General features: G+C 59.9%; 2 protein-coding genes across 3 annotated transcripts in view; both read right to left on the bottom strand.

Annotated features, from left to right (window-relative positions):
* PARVG (parvin gamma) overlaps positions 1-5,337 on the bottom strand; it is a 30,204-nt gene extending 24,867 nt beyond the window's left edge. For both annotated transcript variants that reach the window (XM_077758006.1, XM_077758005.1), the window contains exons 1-5: positions 5,278-5,337; positions 3,488-3,582; positions 2,835-2,899; positions 1,010-1,112; positions 626-766 (exon numbers count right to left, since the gene is read on the bottom strand). In XM_077758006.1, coding sequence (XP_077614132.1) covers positions 626-766; positions 1,010-1,112; positions 2,835-2,899; positions 3,488-3,566 — 388 coding nt within the window. In that variant the 5' untranslated portion in view covers positions 3,567-3,582; positions 5,278-5,337. The remainder of the gene's footprint in view (positions 1-625; positions 767-1,009; positions 1,113-2,834; positions 2,900-3,487; positions 3,583-5,277) is intronic.
* Positions 5,338-10,376: 5,039 nt separating this feature from the next.
* The window catches only part of PARVB (parvin beta), a 42,326-nt gene continuing 28,912 nt past the window's right edge, over positions 10,377-23,790 (bottom strand). The window contains exons 9-13 of the mRNA XM_077758007.1: positions 22,578-22,639; positions 20,405-20,473; positions 16,253-16,354; positions 11,786-11,858; positions 10,377-10,484 (exon numbers count right to left, since the gene is read on the bottom strand). Coding sequence (XP_077614133.1) covers positions 10,408-10,484; positions 11,786-11,858; positions 16,253-16,354; positions 20,405-20,473; positions 22,578-22,639 — 383 coding nt within the window. The 3' untranslated portion in view covers positions 10,377-10,407. The remainder of the gene's footprint in view (positions 10,485-11,785; positions 11,859-16,252; positions 16,355-20,404; positions 20,474-22,577; positions 22,640-23,790) is intronic.

The raw sequence follows: 23,790 nt of genomic DNA, 5'->3' as shown, positions 1-23,790 counted from the left end.
CTGCTGGATTCAGAGGAGTGTGGCTTAATTCAGGCCGACGTTATGCCCATCAGTTACTGAAAGTGGGACGTTAAATGCACTGGTGAAGGCCTGCAAAACCCAACAAAAACTGGGCTTGCAAACAGTTACATCATCACCTTCCAATCTTGGAGAAGGCACTCAACCCCTTTGGCCTCAGTTTTTGCATCTGAAAATGGGGAGGATGCGGTGATCAGAATGGGGGCCTCGCCCACTCTCATTTCCTACACACAGGCACTGCGGGCATCGCTTAAGTCAATCAACGAAACGAGGCCGGCAGCACCCAGCTGACAAGATACGCGGGCGCTCCAGGTGCCCAGAACTCAAACAGCAGGTGCACCGTTGACCGCGTTTATGCCGTTAAACGGCCGCGTGCTTTGCCGCAGCGACACCTCCGCGGTGCTGAAGCGCGCAGGGCTGTTTGCTCTCAACGGGGTACACGGCTTGGCACAGGAGGCTGTGCCTCTGCTCCCTGGAAGGCCCCAGGGCGCCCCCACCCCAGAGGCAGAGGAGCGCACCTGCTGGGTAAACAGGAGGCCAGTGGGGCACAGGGACCCCGGGTCCCCCACCCTCGCTGGGACCCCTCCCCAGCCTAGGCCCCACATACTTTCCACATTCCACTTGAGCGGCTGACCCTCCACCTCCAGACTGCGGTTGACCGCCTCCAGGACGGCCTCCAGCTTGCGCCTCTGGTTGGGGGCGGTCAGAGCCATCTCCTCGACTTCCAGCCGGAGCCCGGTCAGCATCTCTGAAGGCAGGAGAGTGAGAAAGGGCCCCGAAGGGAGTTGGGGTTGGGGGGAGGCAGAGAAAGCAGGAGAGGGAGGAGGGAGGGGTGAGGACCTGTTTTCTCCAGCAGGTGCTCCAGAAACGATGTTCGCTGGGGGTAGGAGGGTGAGGCTGCTGAGGAGCCCTCCCGTGGGGCTTGCAGGGGCCAAGCTGGGGAGGGGGGGCCGGGGCCCAGGCCCGTGTTCCCCTGGGAGCAGCCACTTACGGAAAAGGTGGTGCAAGATGAGCCCATCGAATATGTCCTCCTCCAGGCTGCGGACCACGATGTGCTCCGGGAGGAGCTTGGCATTGATCCACTCCACCAGTACCTGCAGCCCCCCAAAGGGATGGCTGACGCGGGACCACTCCTCACTGGGTCCCCCACCTGGCTCAGCTCTGACCCGGAAGGCCCTCCTCCCACCTGCCGATTCCTATCCACCCTTCAAGGCCAGGGCAAATCTCACCTCCTCTGGGAAGCCTTCCCTGCCCTCTCAGGCTGAGTTAGGGACCTGCTCTGGGTCCCCAAAGCTCCTCTGCTTCTCCACGGCAGGGACCTGGGCACTGTGGGGGTGCCTTTTGCGCCATGCCAGGTGCTGGTGCCGGGAAGCTACCATAACAGGTTCCCGAAAGTGGAGAGGTGGCCGTGGCACTGGGTAACGGGCAGTTTTGAAGGCCCTTGATAGGAAAAGCCTAAATTGCCTTGAAGAGGCTGTTGGTAGAAATCTGGACACTCAGCAGGCACTTCTGGGGACAGCCCAGGAGGAGAGGAGGGACGTGATACTGGAAACACACGGGAGGCCCTGTGACAAGGGATTGGGGCGGCGAGCCTACGCCCGGAGGGACGCCAAGGCTCATCGGAGCCGCCCGACGCTGGGACGGAGGCCTGGGCTGGGTGCGCTCTCGGAATCTCCGGGAGGGACCCACGCTGCCCGCACCCTGATTTAGGACTTCCGGTCCACAGTCTGTGAGGCCATCAGCTCCCCTTGCTTTAAGCCACCTGGCTGATGGTACTTGGTGGCACCACCCCAGGGCACCAACGAGGGGCTGCCGGTGTCCCCGCCTGATCCCCCAGACTCGATGCTGCAGCGCACACCCCTGCTCCCCTCCGCTGCCTGCCCGGGTCCAACAGGCAGCACCCTGCGCCTTTAAGGGAGCAGCGCCCTCCGCCTCTGCACCTGCTTGGCACTAGCCCTGGGCGGCCCCTCCCCTCCCCATCCCCCTTCCCCTCCCCCTGGCTTTCCTTTCTCCTGCTATTACCTCCTGACTCACTCCCTGCACCCAAACCCTGATCTCCTGGAGGAGCCCAGGCTAAGACGCATCAGCTCCCCGCCAGGGCTCCAGGATGGGCCGCGCTGGCTCTACTCCTGTCCCAGCATCTGATGGTGGGAAAGGTGGGATGGAGGGAGCCAGGGAACGGGAGGGAGGGGGATGGGGACGGGCAATGCCACAGTCTGGGGGTGGAAGGTGGTGCAGGCAAGGAGGCCTCCCTGGAGGAGGCAACAGAAAGGCCATGTGGAGACTGGAGAAGTAAGGCAGACGAAAACGGAGGCCTGAGCCTGCCTGTACTCAGCTGGTTCAGCAGGTGCAGTGGGGCAGGCTCCCAGCCAAGGAGAGACACGGGTGATGTGGTGACGCAGGTGACCCGGGTGACTCACCCCCGTCCTGCCCATTTCGCCAGCTCTCCCCTGCCTTGGGCAGCTGAGCAGGTGGAAGTGCACAAGCTTTGGGGCCTGAGTCAAACTCCAGCTCTGGCCACCCTTGTGTCCCCCCCCAAGGTCGGGTCACCCCTCTGAGCCTCACTGTTCACTCCATGGGATTCGGGACGGCAGATCCCTCTGAACCGCCGTGAGGCTTGTTGGGGTCATCTATGCAAAGGCACACAGTTGGTGCTCAATAAATGTCCTTTCATGTAGTCATGCAACAGGTCTCCCGGGGACCCGTAGGGTCCCCACCCACCAGCCAACGCCGGGGGGGGGGACTGTCCCCACCCCAAGAAGATGGAAAGATGGCCTCCAGAGGGAGCAGGCAGGGACCCTGGAAACCCGCTGTACCTTTTGCAGTTCTTTGAATTTGGGGTCCTCCCGCGAGGTGGGCGGCAGGTATTTCTTCTTTTCTCCTGGAAGCAGAGGCGAGTGTGACACACGTGTGGGGCTCCCGTGGGGGGCTGGGCAGCTCTCTCCCTGAGGGTCACCCGGATAGCCCGGCACCTCGACACCAGGGAGATTTGGTTCTGCCGTGTCACACACGTGCCCACACACACGCACAGACACACACAGGCACAGACACACACAGTCATAGGCACACGTGCACACACACGTACACACATGCACAGTCATTGATACACACATGCACATGCACAGACGCATAGACACAGATGCACATACATGCACACACATGCGCACTCACACAGATGCGCACTCACACATGCGCACAGACACACAGTCATAGATACACACACACAGACACACACAACTGTAGACACACACAGTCGTAGGTACACACACAAGCACACACAGGCATACACACAGAGACACAGATACACAGACACACACAGTTGTAGGTACACACATGCACACACACAGTTGTAGGTACACACATGCACACACACAGTTGTAAACACACACACACACCCTGACCATCAAACGTCTAAAGTGACTTGGGGCGCCCCCCCCTCCCTGCCAGGCTCTCANCTTCCACAGGGCACCTTGTGCAAGTTCCTCCTCTGCCGGCATGCCCACCGCCTTCGGGAGCTGCAGCAGGTTGTACAGGGACTCCGGCTCCATCTCTCCCTTGCCGGCCCTGGGGGACGCGGGGGACAAAGGGCATCACTGTCCAAGGAGCCCCACGCTGGCTCAGTGCGTCACTTCTTTCCCACCGTGAGCTGCAAGAAGGGGAGTGGGGGCTGCCTAGGTGAGGGGACAGGTGTCCCTGATGAGAAGGGGCAGGACGCAGGGGTGGGGCGGGGCCCGTGGCCGAGGGCACAGCCTGAGCAAAGGGTTGGCAGGGAAATGGTGTCTCCTGGGTCAGGTGCGGGGCGGCCCGCCCACAGCCCTCCTGCGGCGCCCGAAAGGCTGGCCCCGCTCCCTGCAGTCAGGGTAGGGCGCCCCCTCCTCCGTGTCAAGATCCGGAAACCCCGGAGCTAAGCTGCAGAAGGACACCTGGGGCGGGCAGAGGTCGGGGCTGGCTGAGGCGAACACACGGATGGGTGACATCAGCATAGAACCTGGGTTCCTGCGGGGGCAGGGACGGCGGGGGCGGGGGGCCCGGCTCCGTCCTCTCCAGGTCCCTGAGCCCGAGACAGGTGGGCACAGAGTGGCACCAGCAGCCTTTGCACGAGGGGCCCAGGCTGGCGTGCCCACACCGCCCAGACCCGCGTGCCCCTCCCTGGAGGCCTGGCTTTTGGAGGGCGGCCGGGTGCCGGCCGGGGCCGTGACTGCAGTGGGGCGCGGCAGCCTCGGCCTCTCTGTGGGGTGGGGGTCTCGCGGCCCACGCGGCAGGTACGGAGCGCGTTCGGCCCCCTTCGCGGGCTCGCCCCGGGCAGGACGGGCCCCTGAGAAGGCACCCGGGCTCACTTCCCCTCCTGCTCAGCCGGCAGCCTGGCCCCCCCTTCAACCCCCAGCGTTTCCCCAGCGTTTCGGGCCCCAGACAGACACGGGGCGGGGGTGTCGTGCAGAATGGGGGTCAGCTCCAGCCGCCCCCACCCACCCCGGGGAGGCCTGGCTGCACCGGGGGGACCCAGGGCTGTGGCGAGATGGGGGTGTAGACAGGGGCCACCCCTACAACTGGCAGCCAGCCCGGGGACACCTGGTACCCACCCGGAAGCCGGGACGGGGGAGAACACAGCCAGGGGGCCAGCCCTGCCCCCTGAATTCCGGAGCGTCCTTTTGGACGGGATTCGGTTGGATGGACGTGGCCAGAGGAGAGGAAGGAGTGCCGGCTGGGGGTTAGGGGGCCCGGGTTCTAGGCTCCCTCCTGCTCACCCTAGGGGATTTCGGGCAAGTCCCCTCCCTTTCTGGTCCTAAAGATCCTTACAAGACAGGGCTGGCCTCGGAGCTCACCAGAGGCAGTGGCGTGAACACAGAGCTGGGGCCGCCCTCCCCCCGCACCCCGCTCCCGCGGCAATCCCTCCCTGCCCTGGGCCTCAGTTTCCTCATCTGAAACGGGGTGGCCTTCCTTCCCCGCACACTGGATGATGCTCAGGGGAGATGGTCCACCGGGCTCCCCAGGAGGCAGGATGGGGCCCTTGGGCCTGTCCAGTCCCGGGAGGGAGGGACCAATGGCCGCCTCTACGCACGGGTGGCCCGAGGGGCAGAGGGCTCAGGGTTTGGCTCGGCCCGACCCCCTCCCTGTGCGGCCTCAGTTAAGGGTGTGTTGTCTGGGGTCTGCTTCCACGAGCCCCCACCCCGGGAGCCCTCGGTGTGTGAGCTCCGGCTCCTGAACATCACGGATGGGCAGGAAGCCCTGAGCCGAGGGCTCCCGTGAGCTGAGACTCACCTGGCCGCCTCCTCCACGCCAGGAAATGAAGGCACGTAGCTCAAATCGTGATTCCTGGCTTCCAGANCCAGCCGAGCCACTGAGCCCAGAGACCCCCACCTCCCCGCCGTGGGAGAGGGGAGCCAGCCTCAGGCCATCGTTCCACCCAGCCAGCCCCTCTTCCCCACTTCCTCCCGCCTGGACCACCCAGGAGCCCCCTGGCATGACCCCCGCAGCCAGCCTCTCACACCCCAGCCCCTGCCTGGGATCGTCACGTCCCAGACCACTCAAAACCACCCACAGCATCCCACTGCTCGGAAGGTAACATCCAGTCTGCACGGCCCCGCCCACAGGTGCTGACGGACCAGCCGGCTGCCTCCCCATCCCCAGCTTCCGGCCATGTTGATCCCCTTTCTTCTGCTCCCTTCCTTTTTCGGGGTCTTCACACTCAGGGTTTCCTCTGCCTAGAAGCCCAGCTTTTCAGACGGCTAAGTGCTCATCCTTATCATCAGCTTAAAAGCCTCCTCTTTCGGGAAGCCTTCCCTAACTGCCTTAACTACAGGAAGTTCTCTGTATGATTCCTCACCGCAGGTCTGAAGGTCTTCTGTGTCCCAGGGCCTAGAACACCCGACACCAAGCAGGTGCAATGAATAAAAACTCGTGGCTGCCGTCGCCAAGGGGGCGAAGATGTTTCTCCAGAGAAGCGGCCCTTGACGCATGAATAGGAGTTTGCCAGTGGAAGATGTAATGAGAATGTTCCAGGTGGAGGGAACAGTGTGCGCCAAGGTATAAAAGAGCCTGAGAGGAGAAGAGCTCGGCGCAGACCCGAGCTGGTGTCCTGAACTTGAATCTTCATGAGCCCAGATGAAATTGTGAGTGTTCGTAGCGGCAGTGGCCGTGCTGAGGAGCCAGGGGGCCAAGCACCCTCCCTCTGCCGACAGATGAGGCAGAAAAGGGGCGGAGCAGGGAGGAAGCAGGAGCGGAGCGGGTGTGCGGGCAGGAAAGTGGGGCTGTTCACAAGAAGTTGTATAAATGACAAAAAGCATTACTGATGTGACTGCGAATATTTATTGAGTAGCTGATTACGGAGACAAAGGTTTTAGTTGTTTTCTTTTTTTGAGAGAGAGAGAGAGAGAGAGAGAGAGAGAAGCTGAAGCAGGCTCCACGTTCAGCATGGACCCAACGTGGTCCTGATCCCACAACCCTGGGATCACCCCAAGGCCAGCGACATGCACGAGCCGTCACAACCCAGAGCCCAACGGGGCAGAGGCCAGAGCGGACGCCAGAGCCCAGAGAGAGATCCCCGACGCTCTGAGTGGGCAAGGGGTGCGGTAGAGGAGCCCTCCGGCCCACGGAGGCCCAGCAGAGGGGCGGGGGTGGGAGCGAACCCCCTGACCTTGTTCACTCTCCCCCACACTCCTTCCTGCCGGGGCCTCCCGCTGGCCAAATCCAAACGGAAGCCAGGGACAAGGAAACGCGTGGATGCGTCTGTGCGGCCAGCGCGGAAAACGCCGGCGAGAGCATCCGAAGAGGCAGATGCAAAGTATCTGGCCCGAAATTGGAGCCGGGGGGGCCAGCAGCCACTCAGCAGCCTCCTGGTAGCGGCAAGGGCAGCCGGCACTGCGGTGTCATTCGAAGCATCCTTTCGGGGGGGGGGGCTGTCCCCAGCCGGCTGCTCCAGCCCTCCTGCGGTGCTGGGGTCACCTCATTTCCTGCGTTCGATTCCTTTCTGCTTGGAGCAACTCCAGCGGCCCCAGGGACAGGCTACTGAACCTGGATTAAGGAAGGCGGGTCTTTTTTTACATGATGGCTTTTTTTTTTAATGTTTATTTATTTTTGAAGGAGAGAGAGAGACAGAGTGTGAGCAGCGGAGGGGCAGAGAGAGAGGGAGACACAGAATCTGAAGCAGCTCCAGGCTCCCAGCTGTCAGCACAGAGCCCGACGCGGGGCCCGAACCCACGATCTGTGAGATCATGACCTGAGCCGAAGTCGGACGCTTAACCGACTGAGCGACTGAGCCGCTCCGGTGCCCCAAGGAAGGTGGATCTTAAGGGAGGGAGGGAGGGATCTGGGGAGGGAAATTCCCACCGTGGAAAGTGAGCGAGAACGAACCGGCCAGCAGTCACATGGAAGCAGAGCGGTTCTGGACCAGGGGTCTCTCCGAAGCCTGGGTTCTTTGGGGCAGCAATCCGGGACTCTTCGAGGCGCCGGAGCCACCCCATGACTTCTGCAGGGAAGGCTTTGGGCACGAAGCCTGGGCCACCATCGAGGGTCCCAGGTCCCGGGTCCCTCACCCTTCAGTGCAAGGACCCACCCCCTGAAACAGCGGTTCTGCGGTTCTGCCTCGGCACCAGGCAAGCAGGCCGACTGGCCGGCTCTGCCCTCATTACCGCTCATCCCCTGCTGCGCCTCCGCCCGTCTCCTCCCGCGGACCCCGCCCGGCAAAGCCTCGGCCTCACCCATACAGCCCCCTCCCCGCACCGGGCCGTGGCCCGGCTCCTCTGCCTGCCTCCCGGTCAGGCTGGAAGGTCCCGGAGCCCATGCCTCCCAGCCCCATGCACTGGGCTGGCGCGAAGCAACGACCGCTAAGGGCACGGAAGAAAAACCACACACGAGTGGGGACAGCTCCATGCTCTCGAGCTCTTTATTGGAATAAATAACAGCACACTGTTTGCCCCGCACGGCACTTTCCCGCCCGAGTCCCCGGCTTAGGAAGGGGTCAGGTTGGCAGCGGGGCGGGCTGGCGGGCGGCGCTCAGGAAAAGCCTCAGCCGGGCGGGCGGCGTCAAAACACAGCCAGGGTTTAGTGGCTTTTCTTTAATATCCAGAAATCCAAGATAGACACCGCTCAGAACAATTAAAAAGACAAAGGGGGTGAGAAAAGCATTCGGTTCCTTTAAAACACAGCTCTTTGTCACACGTGGTGAGGACACTGGGGCACACGGGGGCCTCGGCGTGCATGACACCCAAAGTTGTCACAGGGGAAACGAAGCTGCAGGCAGCCTCTCCGTGGCCAGTGGAGGATGCAAACGAAAGCCACTCGGAGAAGGATTAAAGGTGACCGTCTCACGACCCCTGCCCGACACCACACTCGGGCACCCGTGGACCCTGAGGCATTGCCACTTGGGCACAAAGGATCTGGCTTTGACTTAATTTCTCTGGGGGGCACCCCCTGCATGGAAATACAATTCACCGAAAATGTGGGTCACCTGAGGAAGCTTTCTAGAAGCTTCCGGGATTAAGGAAAGTTGCTTCTGCTGCTTTTGATTTAGTTCCTGTGGGAGGGCCCCCCCTTCATGGAAGCACAATTTACTGAAAATGTGGGTCACTTGAGAAAGGGTTCTAGAACTTTCTGGGATTACGGAAAGTGGCTTCTGCTGCTCAAGTCACCCCAAGAAGATACCCCGGCATGGCAGACCCTGAAACTCACACCCTGACAACTATGGAGGCTGGGCCAATGGAGCTGATCAGGGGAGGAGGGACCATCCCCAGAGTCGGCCCTCCTCTGTCTCACAACTGACCCCCCCCCCCATGCGAATGTCCAGGCCACGCTTTCAACTCTGACTCGCACTGGACAAGGAAGGGGAGGGAAAGGAGACGCATACAGCGCAAGGGCCCGTCACAGGGGTGCGGAAGGCACAGCTCTGATCCAGCTTGAATAAAACCAGTCTGGAGAGAGGACCTCTTTTGCTGGAACAGTGCAGTCAGCACCGTGAGGCCAACGTGCCTGTTTACAGTTGACCCGTATCTCAGCACCCCTCTTACCCTCTGACCGGGAGCAGGGGGGCTTGAAGCGGGCTCGCTGCCCGGGAGAACGGGGTCCCCAGGGATCAGCACGCCCTCGCCAAGCCCACCTGTGAAAGGGGCCGACGACCGGCCTCCGCGGCTCCGGGTTGCTGGGAGCCAACACGGGTAATGAAGTCAGCACAGAACCTTCCAGCCTTGGCTATTCTGTCAGTGTGAGTCTTCAATGTCACCGTATCCCGTAGGAAACGGGGTAACACCGTTTTAATTCTTTCTTTCCCCCGCTGGGACCCCCTCCATCGGCACAGCCGGGCAGCGGCGGGCCTGAGCCGGAGCAGTAAGCCGTTTCCGGCGTCGTGAGCGCCAGTGTTCGATTTAGTATGAACAAACCGGCTCAAGGGCGCCCATCGACAGCGGGGACACACAACCTAAGAGAAGAGGCAGGCCCGACCCGCTGGGCGGCAAATGCCGAGAGCCCAGGACGGAGGCTGACGTGTGGGGCCCCAGGCGTGGGGTGAGCAGCGCAGGTGCCGCCTGGAACCCTGCGGGGAGGCCCTATTTCTCTCCTGAGCCACGGCGAGCGGGGGAGGGGGCAGGTGGCCCTGAGTGACCCGCGGGAGACGCCAGCAGGGTTCTAGAGAGCCACGCTCAGGAGTGGGGGGAGCACTTCATACCCCCCACTGAGGGCTGAACGGTGTCCCCCCGAATCCCTATGTCGAAGCTGTCACCCCGAGTGCCTCAGAATGTCGCTGTACCCGGAGACGGGTCTTCGCAGAGGTGAGTACGTGAAAACGAGGTCGCGTGGGGGGCCCTCATCTACGATGTCTGGTGTCCTCAGGAGAGGAGACCAGGACAGACGACCTGACACAGGGACGACCACATGAGGACACGGGAGACGGCCATCCGTAAGCCCACACCCGGGTGCTACTTGTGGCCTCCAGGGCCGGGACCACCCCTCTCTGCTGCCTAGGCCTGTGGCACTTTGTCCCGGAAGCCCCCCCGGCAAGCTGACAGACTCCCCTTTCCAGAAGTTGAAAAAATGCACGCATTCCCGAACAGGGCCTCTGAGATAGATCGAGCAATATTTTTGATGTAGTTCCTGACACAGCCCATTTGGCTGTCACAGAAAAGAAAAAGAAGAAGAAAAGAAATACAGAAATAGCCTCAGCAAATCCTTCCTCCCGCGCCACGGCGGCCGGGTCATCCGGGTCTTAGATGTTTGTGCAAAAAGTAAATGAAAGAACACCGGTCAAGAAGCACAACGTGGCTCGGGCCCTCCTGTCCCATCGAAAGCTTCGGGGACTTTAGAAGCAGCTTTTAAAACTAGAAAATGCTTTGTGCTGAAAAGACCTCACTTCTGAGGAGAGCGCCCCACGTCACTCNCCGAGGTTTCCGCTGCTCGCCGAGGTCAGTCTAGGTTCTTGTACTTGGTGAACAGGTTGTAAAGGACCCTCAGGGTGGATTTGAGATCCAGGTTCACCACATCTGCGGAAGGAAACGGAGAGACGTGGGCGGGGTGAGGCCGCCGGGCCTGGTTCCCGCACACACCTGTCGAGTCCCGGGAGGAGCCGACAGCCACCACCTCCGGGACGCCCTGGGGCGGCGCCACCCCGAGACGCAGGCTGCCACGAGGGGCCCCGGGCCACCTCTCCTCTCAGTGAGCAGCTGGGCGGCCAGGACAGGGTCTGCAGCGAGGCAAGTCCGGGGGCCCATGATGTCTACATGGTGTGGGGGCTCCGACGGCCACGGGCCAACCTGCGCCAGGACCGACGCTGGAGCTTCTGGGGCAGGGCGGGTGGGAGCCACCATTCCATCCAGCCCCCTCGAGGTCGGGCAACGGGGTCGGGGGAGGCCCACGGCAGGACCCTCGGAGGAGCCAACAGCCCCCGAGCCTAGGCTGCCTGCTTTGGGGGTAAAGGGACCAGGCCTCCTGGACGTGGGGCATCTGGGTCTTATCACCTGTCCTTGAGCTCAGACAAGGGACTTCCCTGCTCCGGGCCCCTGGCTGGTCCCCCCGTAGAACGCCCGTCGGACCAGATGACGGAAAAGCGCCTTGTCGGGCCACAGGATGATCACCTTGCGTTCCCCCTGCAGGGACCCAACCCCCGGAGCAAGAACAGCATCTCTTGCGGAGGGAGGCAGGCTGAGCGGCCGCCGTGAGTCAACAACTGTCCTTATACCGAGTCCCGGGGCATCCGCGACCCGGCTGGTCAGGGCAGGAGGCGAGCTGACGTAACCCTCTGTCCCGCCTTCCCGTTTTGCAAAGGAGGCCAGGACTCCGGGGGGAGAGGTGGCCTGCCCGCCAGTTACCCTCACGGTGACCTCGAGGCCTCACACCCATGGGGCCCCCCCGCACCACCGGCCATCGCTGCAGTGACGGGGGGACAGGGCGGCAGGCAGGCCCGATGCCCTCTGTGAATGGCCGGGTCTGAGGGAGGGGCCAGGCCCGCTCCTGGCTCCCCCAGCTCCCTGCTCTGGTGGCCGCACCACGGGCTCCCCCCGCCTCCCCGCTGCTGTGCAGCATCACACAGCATGGCCGTGCCTCGTCCCTGCTCACACGCGCTGCCCTTTGCTGGCCCCCAGGGCCGTCAACCCAGCCGTCAGGCAACTGCAGGGAGCCTTTAATACCCTTCAAGGCAAGAAACAGCTGGCACCCACAGGAGACAAAGGTCCTGAGGCTCGTGGGCGGAGGCCACGCCCTCCAAATCTAGGGGTTGCTAAGAACCCGCCTGGCCCTCCTGTCCCGAGTGGGAACACGGTGGGGGCGGGGGGGGGGGAGGCATTACCTTCAGGGCGAGCCTTGGGGGTCTTGAGGCCTCCGTCCAGCATCAGCTCAAAGGCAAACGCCACATTGTGAACCTGCCGAGGAAGCCAGAGCAGGGGTGAGGCTGTGCAGCTGCTCCAGGCCCATGCACTGCCTGCTGCTTTTCTTCTGAAAGGACGAGGTGGGAACAAAGACGGCCAGAGGGAGCGCTGGAGTCGGAACGCCCACCAGGACCCACGCGGCCCAGTGCAGGGCACAGGGTGGGAGGGCGCAGGGCAGGGCGAAGGTGTTTACTAGATGGTCCTTACTCCCCTCACCAGTGACCAGGGAGGCAGCTCAGAGATGCAGGGGGGAAGGCACAAAGCCTGGCCTCAAGGGCTCCGGGGGGCCCTGAGTGCCGGCTCTAACGTAGGCCACACGATGAGGAGTGACAGCGACCCTGTTTTAGNTGTGTCTCCCTCTCTCTCTGACCCTCCCCTGCTCGCACTGTCTCTCTCTCTCAGAAATAAATATCAAAAAAATTTTTTTAAAAAGAAGAAAAAGATCTCCTGTATTTAGAAATGATGCTCAGAGGAAAAGTCACTTCCCAGAGGCACTCAGCCCCGCGCCCCATGTGTCCATGTGCATATCCGCAGGCAGGATGTTGCTGAGGGGGGTGGGGGGAGGGAGGGCAGCAGTCGCCCAGGCGCTGGGCAGGCACGGGGACCCTGCTGGAATTGCTCTCTGCATGACGGTGGCAGGCAGCGGGGCCCTGGTCCTGGCCTCGATCTGCCAGATGTCACAGNAGCAAAGACGCTGACAGCTTGTATTCTGCCAACACGTCGTGAAGAGATTTAAAATAACACCCTGACTGCTGCGTCCATCCACCCGGGTCACAGAGATGCAGGGGGACCAGGTCACAGCCCGCCAGCGGGGTGCACAGGCTCTTAGAGACAGGACGAGGGGCCCCAGGAGTAAAGTAAAGCACAGGGTCAGAGCTGGAAAGGACCTGGGGCTCTGGGTAATCACACATCCTTTCTGCAGACACATCTTCACGATTTCAGTGTAAATGAACTGGAAACATGGTAATTTTACTTATATATTTAATAATTAACCAGGGAAGAGACCCTCAGCTGCTCTAACCCACACACAGCAGCTCAGGGAGCCGAGGGGAGGCCGCCAGGGCAGGCCAGGGCCCGGCTGCACCAGCGGGTGGCACTCGGAGGGGCCCAGGTTGGGGAGGGGCCAGTGTGGGGACGGGCCCGGTGTAGGGACAGGCCGTTCACTCCCAGGGCTGGGTGGGCGGACCAGATGGAGGGGCCCGGAGGAGCCTGGGCTGTTCCTGAGGCCCTCTGGAAAAGGCCAGAAGGGAAGGCCAGGATGGGAGTGAGACGCCCCGCCCGAGGTGCCTGGAGCCGGCCTGGGGGAGGGCCCGGGGCTGAGACCGGTTAGGACAACTATGCTGAGCAAGACTCAGGGCTGGACGGGATGCAGGCGGGATTCAACCCGCTCAGGTCTGGATTCAGACCTGCGCCCCCTCCCACGCTGGCCGGCACCCTCCAGCCCACCTACTTCACACGGGCCCCATGGCTTGGAGTCAGGATGGAGACGGGGTAGCAGAGGGGGAGAAGCAGGAAGACTCGGGTCTGGAAGGTGCCTCGATCGGCCCCGACTTGGCCTCCAGAGGCCTGAGGATCCCTCCTGAGCACAGACCAGTAATGAGCAGGACGGATGTCCCTATAAGCACACAGCGGGACCTGACCCAAGACCGCGCGCGAGACGGCTCCTCCAAAGTGCTCCTGCAGGGAGCAGCTTGTGCCCAGAACCCCGTCCCTGCAGCTACTCCGCTGAGCAGTGCAAGTGTCTTCCTGCCTCCGTCTCAGTCTGAGGAAACTGCCCGACAGGAAGTCACCACCACCCGGCTCTGATCTCAGCCACGCCCTCGCCTCCACCCGCTGACAGCTCTCCAGGCCCAAGGGGACCAGGCCACACGCCCCAAAGCCCCACGTTGCCCCCTGGGAGCCCAGACCCACGGCTGGGACAGCCTGCAATCCTTTCTCGCTGTAATTCAAAGGATTTTTGAAAACCTGGCCAGGCGAGAGAAAAATAGAAGGTTCTGGAATAGGAGGGCTCTTCTAGCTCGGCCCTGCCGAGCTTGGGCTGTGTCTCAGCCCTTCTGAGATCCCGTTTCCTCTTCCAGAGGGAGAGGATCAGATGAAGGGACAGAGGGATGGGGCACCTTGAGAACACTTGCTAAGAACTACCTATGAATGTCCAGCCCCCGGAGAGAGGGATGCTGAGGAGTCTTCCAGAAAGATAATCAATGGACATGGCGTGCTCAGCAAAGTGGCTACCACAGACCATAAAACAAAAAGGGGCGCCTGGGTGGCTCAGTCGGTTGAGTGTCCGACTTCGGCTTAGGTCATGATCTCGCGATTCATGAGTTCGAGCCCTGCGTTGGGCCCTGTGCTGACAGCTCTGAGCCTGAAGCCTGCTTCTGATCCTGTGTCTCCCTCTCTCTCTGACCCTCCCCCACTCGCGCTCTGTCACTCTCAAAAAAAAACAAAAAAAAAATAATAACAACAAAAAGCCACGGTCGTATGGATGTCTCAGTTCAAAGGGCAGTGTTTGTGTGCAGAAGCCCAGAGAGGGCAGGGGGCGAATCCGGGGTGGGGGATGGATAGGAATGCGCCGGAACTCTGGCACCCTCCCCGAGGAGAGCTCCAGCTGCCCACAGAGCTGTGTCCAGGGGCTCCCCCTCCTGGAGGGGGAAGGGGCTCCCGGCAGCCTGGACGCTGTCCCCTAAAACAGCCTTCCCCTCACGGCTCTGACGCAGAGGCTAAGGCGGACGGTCGCCCGGGCCTCTGACGCCTCCCAGGCCGGGGCAGCAAGCAACAAAACCTTTCTTCCGTTTCAAAGGGACTAAGGGGGCACCTGGGTAGCTCAGTTGGTTAATTAAGCCCCCGACTTCGGCTCAGGTCATGATCTCACGGTTTGTGGGTTCGAGCCCCATGTCGGGCTCTGTGCTGACAGCTCAGAGCCTGGAGCCTGTTTCAGATTCTGTGACTCCCTCTCTCTCTGACCCTCTCCTGCTCACACTGTCTCTCTCTCTCTTAAAAATAAATAAAACATTAAAAAATTTTAAATAAACAAACAAACAAAAAAACGAAGGGACTAAGGCCCGGGCCGGAGGCATGGCACCCCGGCCATTTGCACAGCCTGATCTCGGAGAGAAGCCCAGCTCCAGACACTTGACTCAATTAACCGACCGTGCCAGCATCGTCTGAATCTAACAAAAACAGTATCTCTGCCAGACGATGTTCCTGCAACCAGCCCGCGTGGGGCCCAGAAACCCAGGAGCCTCCTCACCAACGAACAGGCGCCCTGCTCGCTCCCTCCCGCTTGCACTCTCTCCTTTCGGTGCGGCTCAAACGTGCCAGGGCCTCTCTCATCCGCCCTGGGTCCACCTCGGCAGCCCCGGGTCCTCTCTCATCTGCCCTCCCCAGCGAACTGCCCACAGGGCGCCAGAGTGTGCAGCCTGATAAACACGGGCCCCGGCGTCGGCCACCTGTGCGCCTCGTCTGCCTCTCTGCCCCCCGGGTCTAGCGCTTCGGGAAGATGAAATGACGGATGCCTGTGAGTGCAGAGCAATCTGAACGGCCCAAAGGCCAAGTTTCTCAAGGCAACGCAGCTGCTGTCTGGGTGGGCTGGGCTCCGGGAAGCCCCGAGCAGGGGCAACACGGCCACCACAAACAGCGGTGACAGAGGGGACACAGCCACCCAAATTCAGAGGGTAGGCCCCCCTTTCTGTTTTGTTTTCTCTTCGAGAAAGAGAGAGGGCGAGGCGGGGAGGGGGGGAGGGAGGAGAGAGGGAATCTCAAGCAGGCTCCACACTCAGTACAGAGCCTGACGCGGGGCTCGATCCCAAGACCCTGGGATCATGACCTGAGCCAAAGTCAAGAGTCAGACGCTCAACTGACCAAGCCATTCAGGTGCCGCAAGGGTTAAGTCCTTTGACCCAAACGATCCTATTAGGGGAGTTTTTCTAGAAAACAATCCACCAGAATGGGTACACGCACGCACATTCAAGAAGATGCCCTATTGTTTTAATGGGAAAAAAAAAAGAAGCAAGTTAATTGCCTAAGAATAGGGACCGAGGGGACAGAGGTGTCCCAGCCACTCCGTGGGACTTTGTGCCCCACTTGGGAGGATCTGTGACTCTGCGGACACCTGACCACAATGGTAAAAGACGACGCCGTCCCTCGGGGGGGACACTCCCCCGACCCAGAACACAGCTCAGGACACCTGGATGCGCGCGGCCCTGCCGAGGGCCTTGTCTCTACCACTGAGAGTCGCGCTGTCTAACCGGGGTTCCCCCTTGTCGGGCCTCGCTTTGGTTTTTGGAAGAATCCTGCCCGACCCCAAAAAGAGCCACCGGGGGCAGGTCCCGGGCTGTGTGCTGTGACGAGCCCTTCCGGGGCCACTCCGGGGACGGACGCGGCACACATACCTTCTGGTCGAAGCTGTCGGGGGTCAGGTAGAAGTGGTGGAGGGGGACGAAGTAGTCCTCCAGGAGGCCCATGAGCAGGATGAGGTACACGCCGTCTGCAAACTGCAGAGAAGCACTGGGTGAGGTTTCCGGGCCGTACACGGGATTCGTGAACGTTCCACACCCGTTCAACAGAAGGAAAACGTCTTAAGGTAAGAAATGCGTCCCTCGTTCGGGCCAGAACCTGCCGTCAGGTGAGGGAGTGGGCGCCCGGCGCCGGCGGGGGACGGAAGCGGCCGTGCGGGTGTTGGGGTTACAGTGCGTCCACGTGGTCAGGGCCACGGCGCCAGAACCAGGCAGCCCGGCCGCGAGGCCCTGCCCCCCCACTGCCGCCCATGGGGACACGGCCCCCTGTCTCTCGGGGTTGGCAAGCCGTGAGTGCCCGTCAGTGTCAGCCGCCGGGATGATCCGAGTGTGACCTGCTGGGTGGCCGCGCTCTGGTGTCCGGCCGGCTGCCCCGTTCCGCTCGCTCCCCTTCTAGACGTGCCAGACAAGGCTTTCGCTCGCCCGGGCCCTGGGGACCCAGAGCCTCTGCGTGTCCATCAGACAAGCACCTTGCCGGGCCCTGAATACCGGGCGGCGGGTCGGGCGGGGAGAGCCCTCACTCCAGATCCCCGGCCCCTCGCCCCGCCACCTGCCGCACCTCCCCCCACAGCAGGGGGACCAAAAAGACCCCTCTCTTCGGCAGACGGCCCTCCCCCACCCGCAGTAAGCCAGGGAGCTGCTACTCCTTTTAAAGAGGAAGCAAGAGAGGCCAGTGAGGGCAGCACTGCTGGTCTGAGGGGACAAGAGATTCAGGTACAGGCGGCCCCCGGGGAGGGCGGGTCTCTGGGGGGTCGAGCCCTGCTGGGGTCCCCTGCAGCCCAGCCCCCACAAGGACCCCAGCCTGCAGAGGTCTGAGGCTGTGTCGTCCAACACGAAGGCCACCGCACCTATCGCAATTAGACATTTCTTTGTTTGGATGTTACTGACTTAGTCTTTTTTTATTGCGGTAAGGTATGCATAACGTGAGATCCTCTATTTTAACCACTTTTCAGCGTACAGGTCATTGGCATTAAGTCCGTGCGTGTAGCCATCACCACGGTCCATTCCAGAACTTGTGTCATCTTGTAAAACCAGAACTCCTAAATTTTAGTTTTTTTCAGTTCGTTTATTTATTTTGAGAGAGACAGAGACAGCACGCGTTGGGGAGGGGCAGGAAGGCGGGGAGAGACAGAGAATCCCAAGCAGGCTCTGTGCTGCCAGCGCAGAGCCCGACGCAGGGCTCGATCCCACGAGACAGTGAGATCGTGACCTAAGCCGAAGTTGGACGCTCAACCGACCGAGCCACCCAGGCGCCCCAGGCATATTAACCCCTTTAAGTGTACAGTCAGTCTTGTTAAGTACATTCATGCTATGATGTAACTCTTAGTTTAAAAAAAAAAAAAAAGTTTAAATTTAATTGTGTTAAAAATACAAAATTCGGTATCTCAGTCACAGCGGCCACGTTTCAGGTGCTCAACAGCCGCACGTGGCCCAGGGCTCTGTGTCTGACGTGTACTAACCTCCATCACCGAAGGAGGCTCTATCGGCCACCGTGGTCTGCTGGTCTAGAAGACCACCTGGCAGGATGGCCCGAGGGGCTGGGCACCCAGGAACGAGCAGCTCACAATGGGTAACAAGCTGGGGGGTGGGGGGGACTTTTTAATTACAAACAACAGCTCCCGGGGTGCCTAGGGGGCTCAGTTGGCTAAGCGTCCGACTTCGGCTCAGGTCATGATCTCACTCACAGTTCGTGAGTTCAAGCCCCACATTGGGCTCTCTGCTGTAGGCACAGAGCCCACTTTAGATTCTCTCTCTCTTTCTCTCTCTCTCTGCTCCTCCCCTGCTTGCTCTCTGTCTCAAAAATAAATGAAAGATTTTTAAAAAATACCTGGATTCCACTGCAACAAAAGAAAAAAATTCCCTGCATTTCTACGGCCAATGATCTTTTCTGGTGGGCCAGTGCTTAAAAATACTTTTAAGACACTAATTTAAGGGGCGCCTGGGTGGCTCAGTCGGTTAAGCATCGGACTTCGGCTCAGGTCATGATCTCACGCTTTGTGAGTTCAAGCCCTGTGTCGGGCTCTGTGCTGACAGCTCAGAGCCTGGAGCCTGTTTCGGATTCTGTCTCCCTCTCTCTCCGCCCCTCCCCCGCTCATACTCTGTCTCTCTCAAAAATAAACATTAAAAAAAACATACTACGTTATGTGTGGTGATTAAAAAAAAGGGGGGGGGGAAATTCTGAGTAAATACAGATCAACCCAAACTGAAGTACAGACTCCCGGTCTGGGACGTCTGGCGGCTGAGAGCGGTGTGTGGGCCATCAAGGAAGTGCCAGGCGGGACTGGCTGGCGGGGCCCCTGAAGTTCAGGTGGGTGAACCTCCCTGGGCCCTCAGAGCGTCACTGCCTTTGCTCCGACGATCTCATTTCCAGGAGTGCGTCCTGGCGAAGCTGACGAAGGCACACAGCTGTGTGCAGAGAGTCCCCGTGCGGCTCCGCGCAGCCTCAGGACGGGACAGGAGGCAGCGTCCAGAAGTGACGCGTGTGGACAGACAGACGGGGCAGCAGGGAAAGGATTAGGCAGAATCACACACACAGGCTCAGATAAAAAGATGCTGACAAAAACGAGGTAACAAAAACCACATCCCAAGAGAGCCGCACAGGGGATCTGCTATTGTTTAAAAAACCACATTTATGCACCCGAGCCATCCAGAAGGATACGCATCAGCCACCAAGTGTGGTTAGTTAGGCCTGGAGAGGACGAAGGGGCACACGGGGAAGGACAAAGGAAGACTGCTGTTAGGACTCTTCTGGAATGCTGATATACCGGACAGCAAACGGTCAGAGGTGAATGCGCGATGTTCAGAAACCGCAACAACAATAAACATCTTTGCAAACGATGTGCAAATAGACACACTCATTAGAAGCGGACCGTTGGCCTTTCCGATACAGCCCCGTGCTGTCCAGGATGAGCCAGCCGTGCGGAGGAAAGGTCCGGAACGAAAGCCTCAGCACAGCTATCTCTGGATGTCGGGATTAGGAATGATTCTTGTTTTGCTTATCTGCATTTTCAGACATTCTACGATGAACCTGAATTACTTTTTTAATTAGAAAAGCAAATGAGAAAAGGTAAAGAAAGAGACAGGAACGGAGGCAATCACCCAGGGGTTTAAGAGGATCAGCTGTGGGCTGGAGGAATCCGTACCAAGAGCTCTAAAGACTCCAAATTCGAGCACCCAGCTAATCCCGGGAAAATTATATTTTGTCTTTAATGCCTGCTGAGTCCTTGAAACATTTTCACCATGTGATTAGCTCAGAGCGGGTGGGTGGTGTACTTTGCATACTTCCAGCAGAAGCAATATTTTGTGCACGATCGCTGGACACGTCTTAGGTGAGCACTTGCCTGATAAGGATGGTGACGGAGAACAGAAGTGGGGATGGGGAGATGGAACGTTCTAGACTGAAAAGCCTGCACGTGCAAATGCCCTTCGGTGGGGGTGGTGACTCAGAGGGCGTCATGGGGTCAGTCGTGTGCCCCTGAATGACGTGGTGGGAGTCTAACAAGCAGAACCCGTGAACGTGACCTTATTTGGAAATAGTCGCTACTAAAGTAGCTGAGTTAAAGATGAGGTCACCTGTGGACCCTAACCCCACACACCCCAGGTCCTTACTAAAAGGGAAATCTGGACACAGACGCACACACGGAGGGGGGGTGTCACGTGACGATGAAAGCAGAGATCTGGGGGGAGGCATCTGTAACCCGACAGAGGCCAAGAATCAGCAGCAGCCCCCGCAGCAGGGGGAGGCCGGGCAGAGACCCCCCCTCACAGCCTCCGGAGGAGGCAGCCCTCCCAGCCTCCAGGACTCTGAGGACGTAAACGTCTGCGCTGGAAAGCACTCGGTCCGGGGCTCTTTGCTCCAGCAGCCCCAGGAAATCAGGACAGAGGCCCCCGAGAGAAGGCCCGAGAAGGCTTCCCTGCATCGTCTGGTCCGACGAACAAGATGGCACCGGCCTTGCTCACGAGGCCCCGCCCGGGATCAGAACACTGGCCGAAAACAGGGATGGATGCTTCAACCCAAACCCCGCTCACCTGGGTCTCCAGTTCCGTCACCTCCAAATTCAGCTTGTTCAAGTGCTTGTTCACAAACGTGATGAGAGACTGTCAAGGCAGAGAGGGGGAGAGAGAGAGGGGGAGAGAGAGAGGAGCGAGTGAGCGAGAGGGTTCCCTCCCATCCAACCAGACAGATGTGAAGCTGGCTGCTGGCTTTGTGAGATGCTTCCAGAGTCTGTTTGCTAATAAAGGGCTCATGTTGAAAGTGATACGTTCTTCCAGTGACCCTCGGTTTTAAGGGAATAAAGCCTAAATCTATCCCAGCTGGAGAAGAAAACGCACATCTCTATCCACCAACCACCCCCTCAACACGCCCGGCGTTAATGATCCTGGAGAAGCAGCATCAACGCCTGAAGGACAGAAGTGTCAGGGGAAGATGATTACTTTCTAAATGCATCCTAGACGTAACCCTGAATGACAAAAGGCCGAGAGGGGTCATGCGCGTCAGTTTCAGGAAACTTCAGTGAGCCTGACCTCAGGGAAGCAGGGCCACCGGCTGCTCTCCAGCAAAAGTTTCAAACTTGTCACCCATCGCTTTGCTCAGCCGGCAAGCCCAACGTCGATGGGGACTCAACACCAGCCCAGCCCACCCTCACCCTGGGCGCGATGCCGTTTCCTTATTCGTGCTACCCAAAATGACGTGGCAGGCACTCTGCTTGGTGCTGGGGACACGAAGACAGTAAGACGGGGCCCCACCGGGACAGCCCGTGGCAGAATTCCCCACATACCTGGTGGAGGCGACAGAAATGGAGAGCTAGAGCACCGCGTGCGAAAGATGTGAAGGTATGTCAGGCACAGGGGCGGGCGGGGGACCCCTGGAGGATGCGGGAGGAGGGAGTGTTGGGGGGGGGCGGNTTCTTTCATTCGGGGCAGCCACAACACAACTCTCGGTGTGGGGGTGGGGAAGGGCCGGGCTGGAGGCAGGAAGCTGTCAGGCAGATAAAAGGATTTTGTCTTGTTCATCACTGGGCCCAAAATAAGTCTTTTCAAGGAACGAATTAATATCCCATCTACTGAAAAGCCGAACCTTATGCCACCTTGTACTTAAGACTATTTGGTATACTTCATGCTAGCCCTTTGCTGGACGTGATTATATTTTACTCCCACAGAGCCCCGGAGAGGGGAGTCCTGCCTTGGCCCTGACAGATGGGGAAACTGAGGCAGCGTGTATCTGCCTCAGGTCTCACAGTTGATAGATGGGGGAGAGTTGAATCTTCCTATGCATCTTCTGTCAGGGGTCCTGGGGGCCAGATGTGGCAGGGGTGGGGGTGCGGGGCATGGCTGAGGCCCCCAGGTATGCCACTCACGACCCAAGGATGCTGAGAAGGCTCGGCTCCAGAAGGACCATTGGGATGGTGCTGCCAGCCTTTTGCAAAGTGCTTCCGAGAACTAATAATCTCATTGTCCCGGGTTGGACCAGCATGTTCCAAAAGGGGACTCCCTAGGAACTTAATTTATTTAACAAAACAAATAAACAGGTCTCACACGTTTGGAAAATGCTTCCTACCAAGTCTCCTCTTGGAGAATTCCAATGCAGGTCAGCATATTAAAGGCCCTGAGAAGTCCTGCATTAAGAAGCCATTTCTGGGAAATTGTCCCAGACAAAGAGCCCTCCTGGCAGATCTCCCCCAGAAGCTCATCACTCCCCAGCCCCTGACGCCACAGTCTGGGTTCACATGGTCTGTTCCATCGGGAGCCTCATGAGCAGGCTGTCCTCTGCGCGCCCGCGTGGAGGGGAGAAGGGCCAAGGGCATGCACAGAGCGGCTCAGCCGGCAACCTGTTTACCGAGCCGGTTGTGAACACAGCTTCATGGTAATGAGGCCCCGCAAGAGCCAGCGGGTTGACACGCTTAAAAACACTTTCACGTTGAGAAGGAGCCCTGAGTCGGAATGAAACGGGGCACCGGCGCCGGCTGGGTAATTCACTCGGCAGAAGGGGGCGGGTGGGCAGGAAGACACCCAGGGAGTGGAGATGTGGAGTTAAAAGGTGCTAATTTTATGCGCTGTAGTTACGTTTTTGACTATAATTACACTTCAATCCATGTGGCAAACATTTCAGCGATTTCAAACGTGTTCCCACCTCTTCCCAGCACGGAGCCCATGCGGTAGCGCAGCCTGGAGACAGAGGAGAGCAGCCCAGCCCCGAGCTCACCTTCTTGACCACGCTGAGCTTGTCCGGGGCGTGGTCGAACAGGGTGTCGAAGGCGTCCCGCTCTGCGTGGACAGGCGAAGAGGCACAGGGTGGGGCGCTGCCCTAGTCTCCGCCGCTTCCGGGGACCGGACAGCTNAATCCGCTTCATTCCCAGCCACAGGGCAGGCACAGAGGAGCAAAGTCAAGGAAAGATGCTTCTGAGGTTCCCTCTAAGTCAGTTCCTATCTCGCGGCGTGAAACTCACGGGTGGCACTTGAACGCCCGCCCCCGTCACATCCTCAGACTCGAGGCGTCCTTGCCTGGCCCCCTGCCCCCTCCCCCACTCGCTGTGCCTACCAGCAAATCTCGCCGGATTCCCGATCAGCACGGCTGGCTGGCCTCACCCCTGCCCCACTGGCCTCACACGCCGGCAGCCTCCTCCTCACCTGGCCTCCCTCCTCTACTCCTGGCCCTTCGATCCCTTCTCCTGGCAGGCACAGCGAGCCCTTTAGAGTGTAGCCTGGATCATTGCGTGCTCCTCCCCGTCCCTGCCCTGCCCAAAACTCTCCAACAGCTTCTCGTCACTCTTAGAATAAAGCTCATTCCCTCTCCCGTGGCCCATGGGATCCAGCAGGCACAGTCACCGCCCCTCCCCCAACACATGCACCCTCCCTGGCTCCCAGGCTGCTCCTCCATCATATGGAGGGCCACGGGGCCTTTGCACCTGCTGTCCACCTACCATACTTCCTTCAGGCTGCTCTCAGAGCCTCCTCCCGAGAGCCTTCCACAACTGTCCACATCTAGAAGAGGGCCCCACGCCTGCTATCTGCCCTCTGACCCTCGCGGGCTTCCCGGAGCAATGGATCCCTACTTGAAAGTGCATCTTATGTGCACATCTCTGCTGGATATTATCTGCTGGACTCTCAACTCCTTGCTGGCTGAAACACCGTTCTCGCCTGTTCCCTGCACTGCCTCAGAGCAAATGAACAAACCAGACCTGCTCCAGAATCCCTCTCCAGCAAGTCTTTCGGGGGGTGTCCCCCTCTGCGGGGACATCAGCAGGGGCTGAGGTGGCCTGTTGCACCACGTCCCACCCATACACTGTCTTCCAGGGGAGCCCTAACCCGCGCTGCTACTCGAGGGCCCAGCCGTGGCCTCCAAATCATCACAGGATCCAGCCAACGTGAGGCCACTGGCGGCCAGGTCACGTGGGTCTCAACGGGTAAGCGGGAGC

This window comes from Crocuta crocuta, unplaced genomic scaffold (genome assembly GCF_008692635.1).
Source record: "Crocuta crocuta isolate KB4526 unplaced genomic scaffold, BGI_CrCroc_1.0 scaffold143, whole genome shotgun sequence".
NCBI lineage: Eukaryota > Metazoa > Chordata > Mammalia > Carnivora > Hyaenidae > Crocuta > Crocuta crocuta.
Note: the sequence above shows the minus strand (reverse complement) of the source record. Positions and strands in the feature narration are given on the sequence as shown.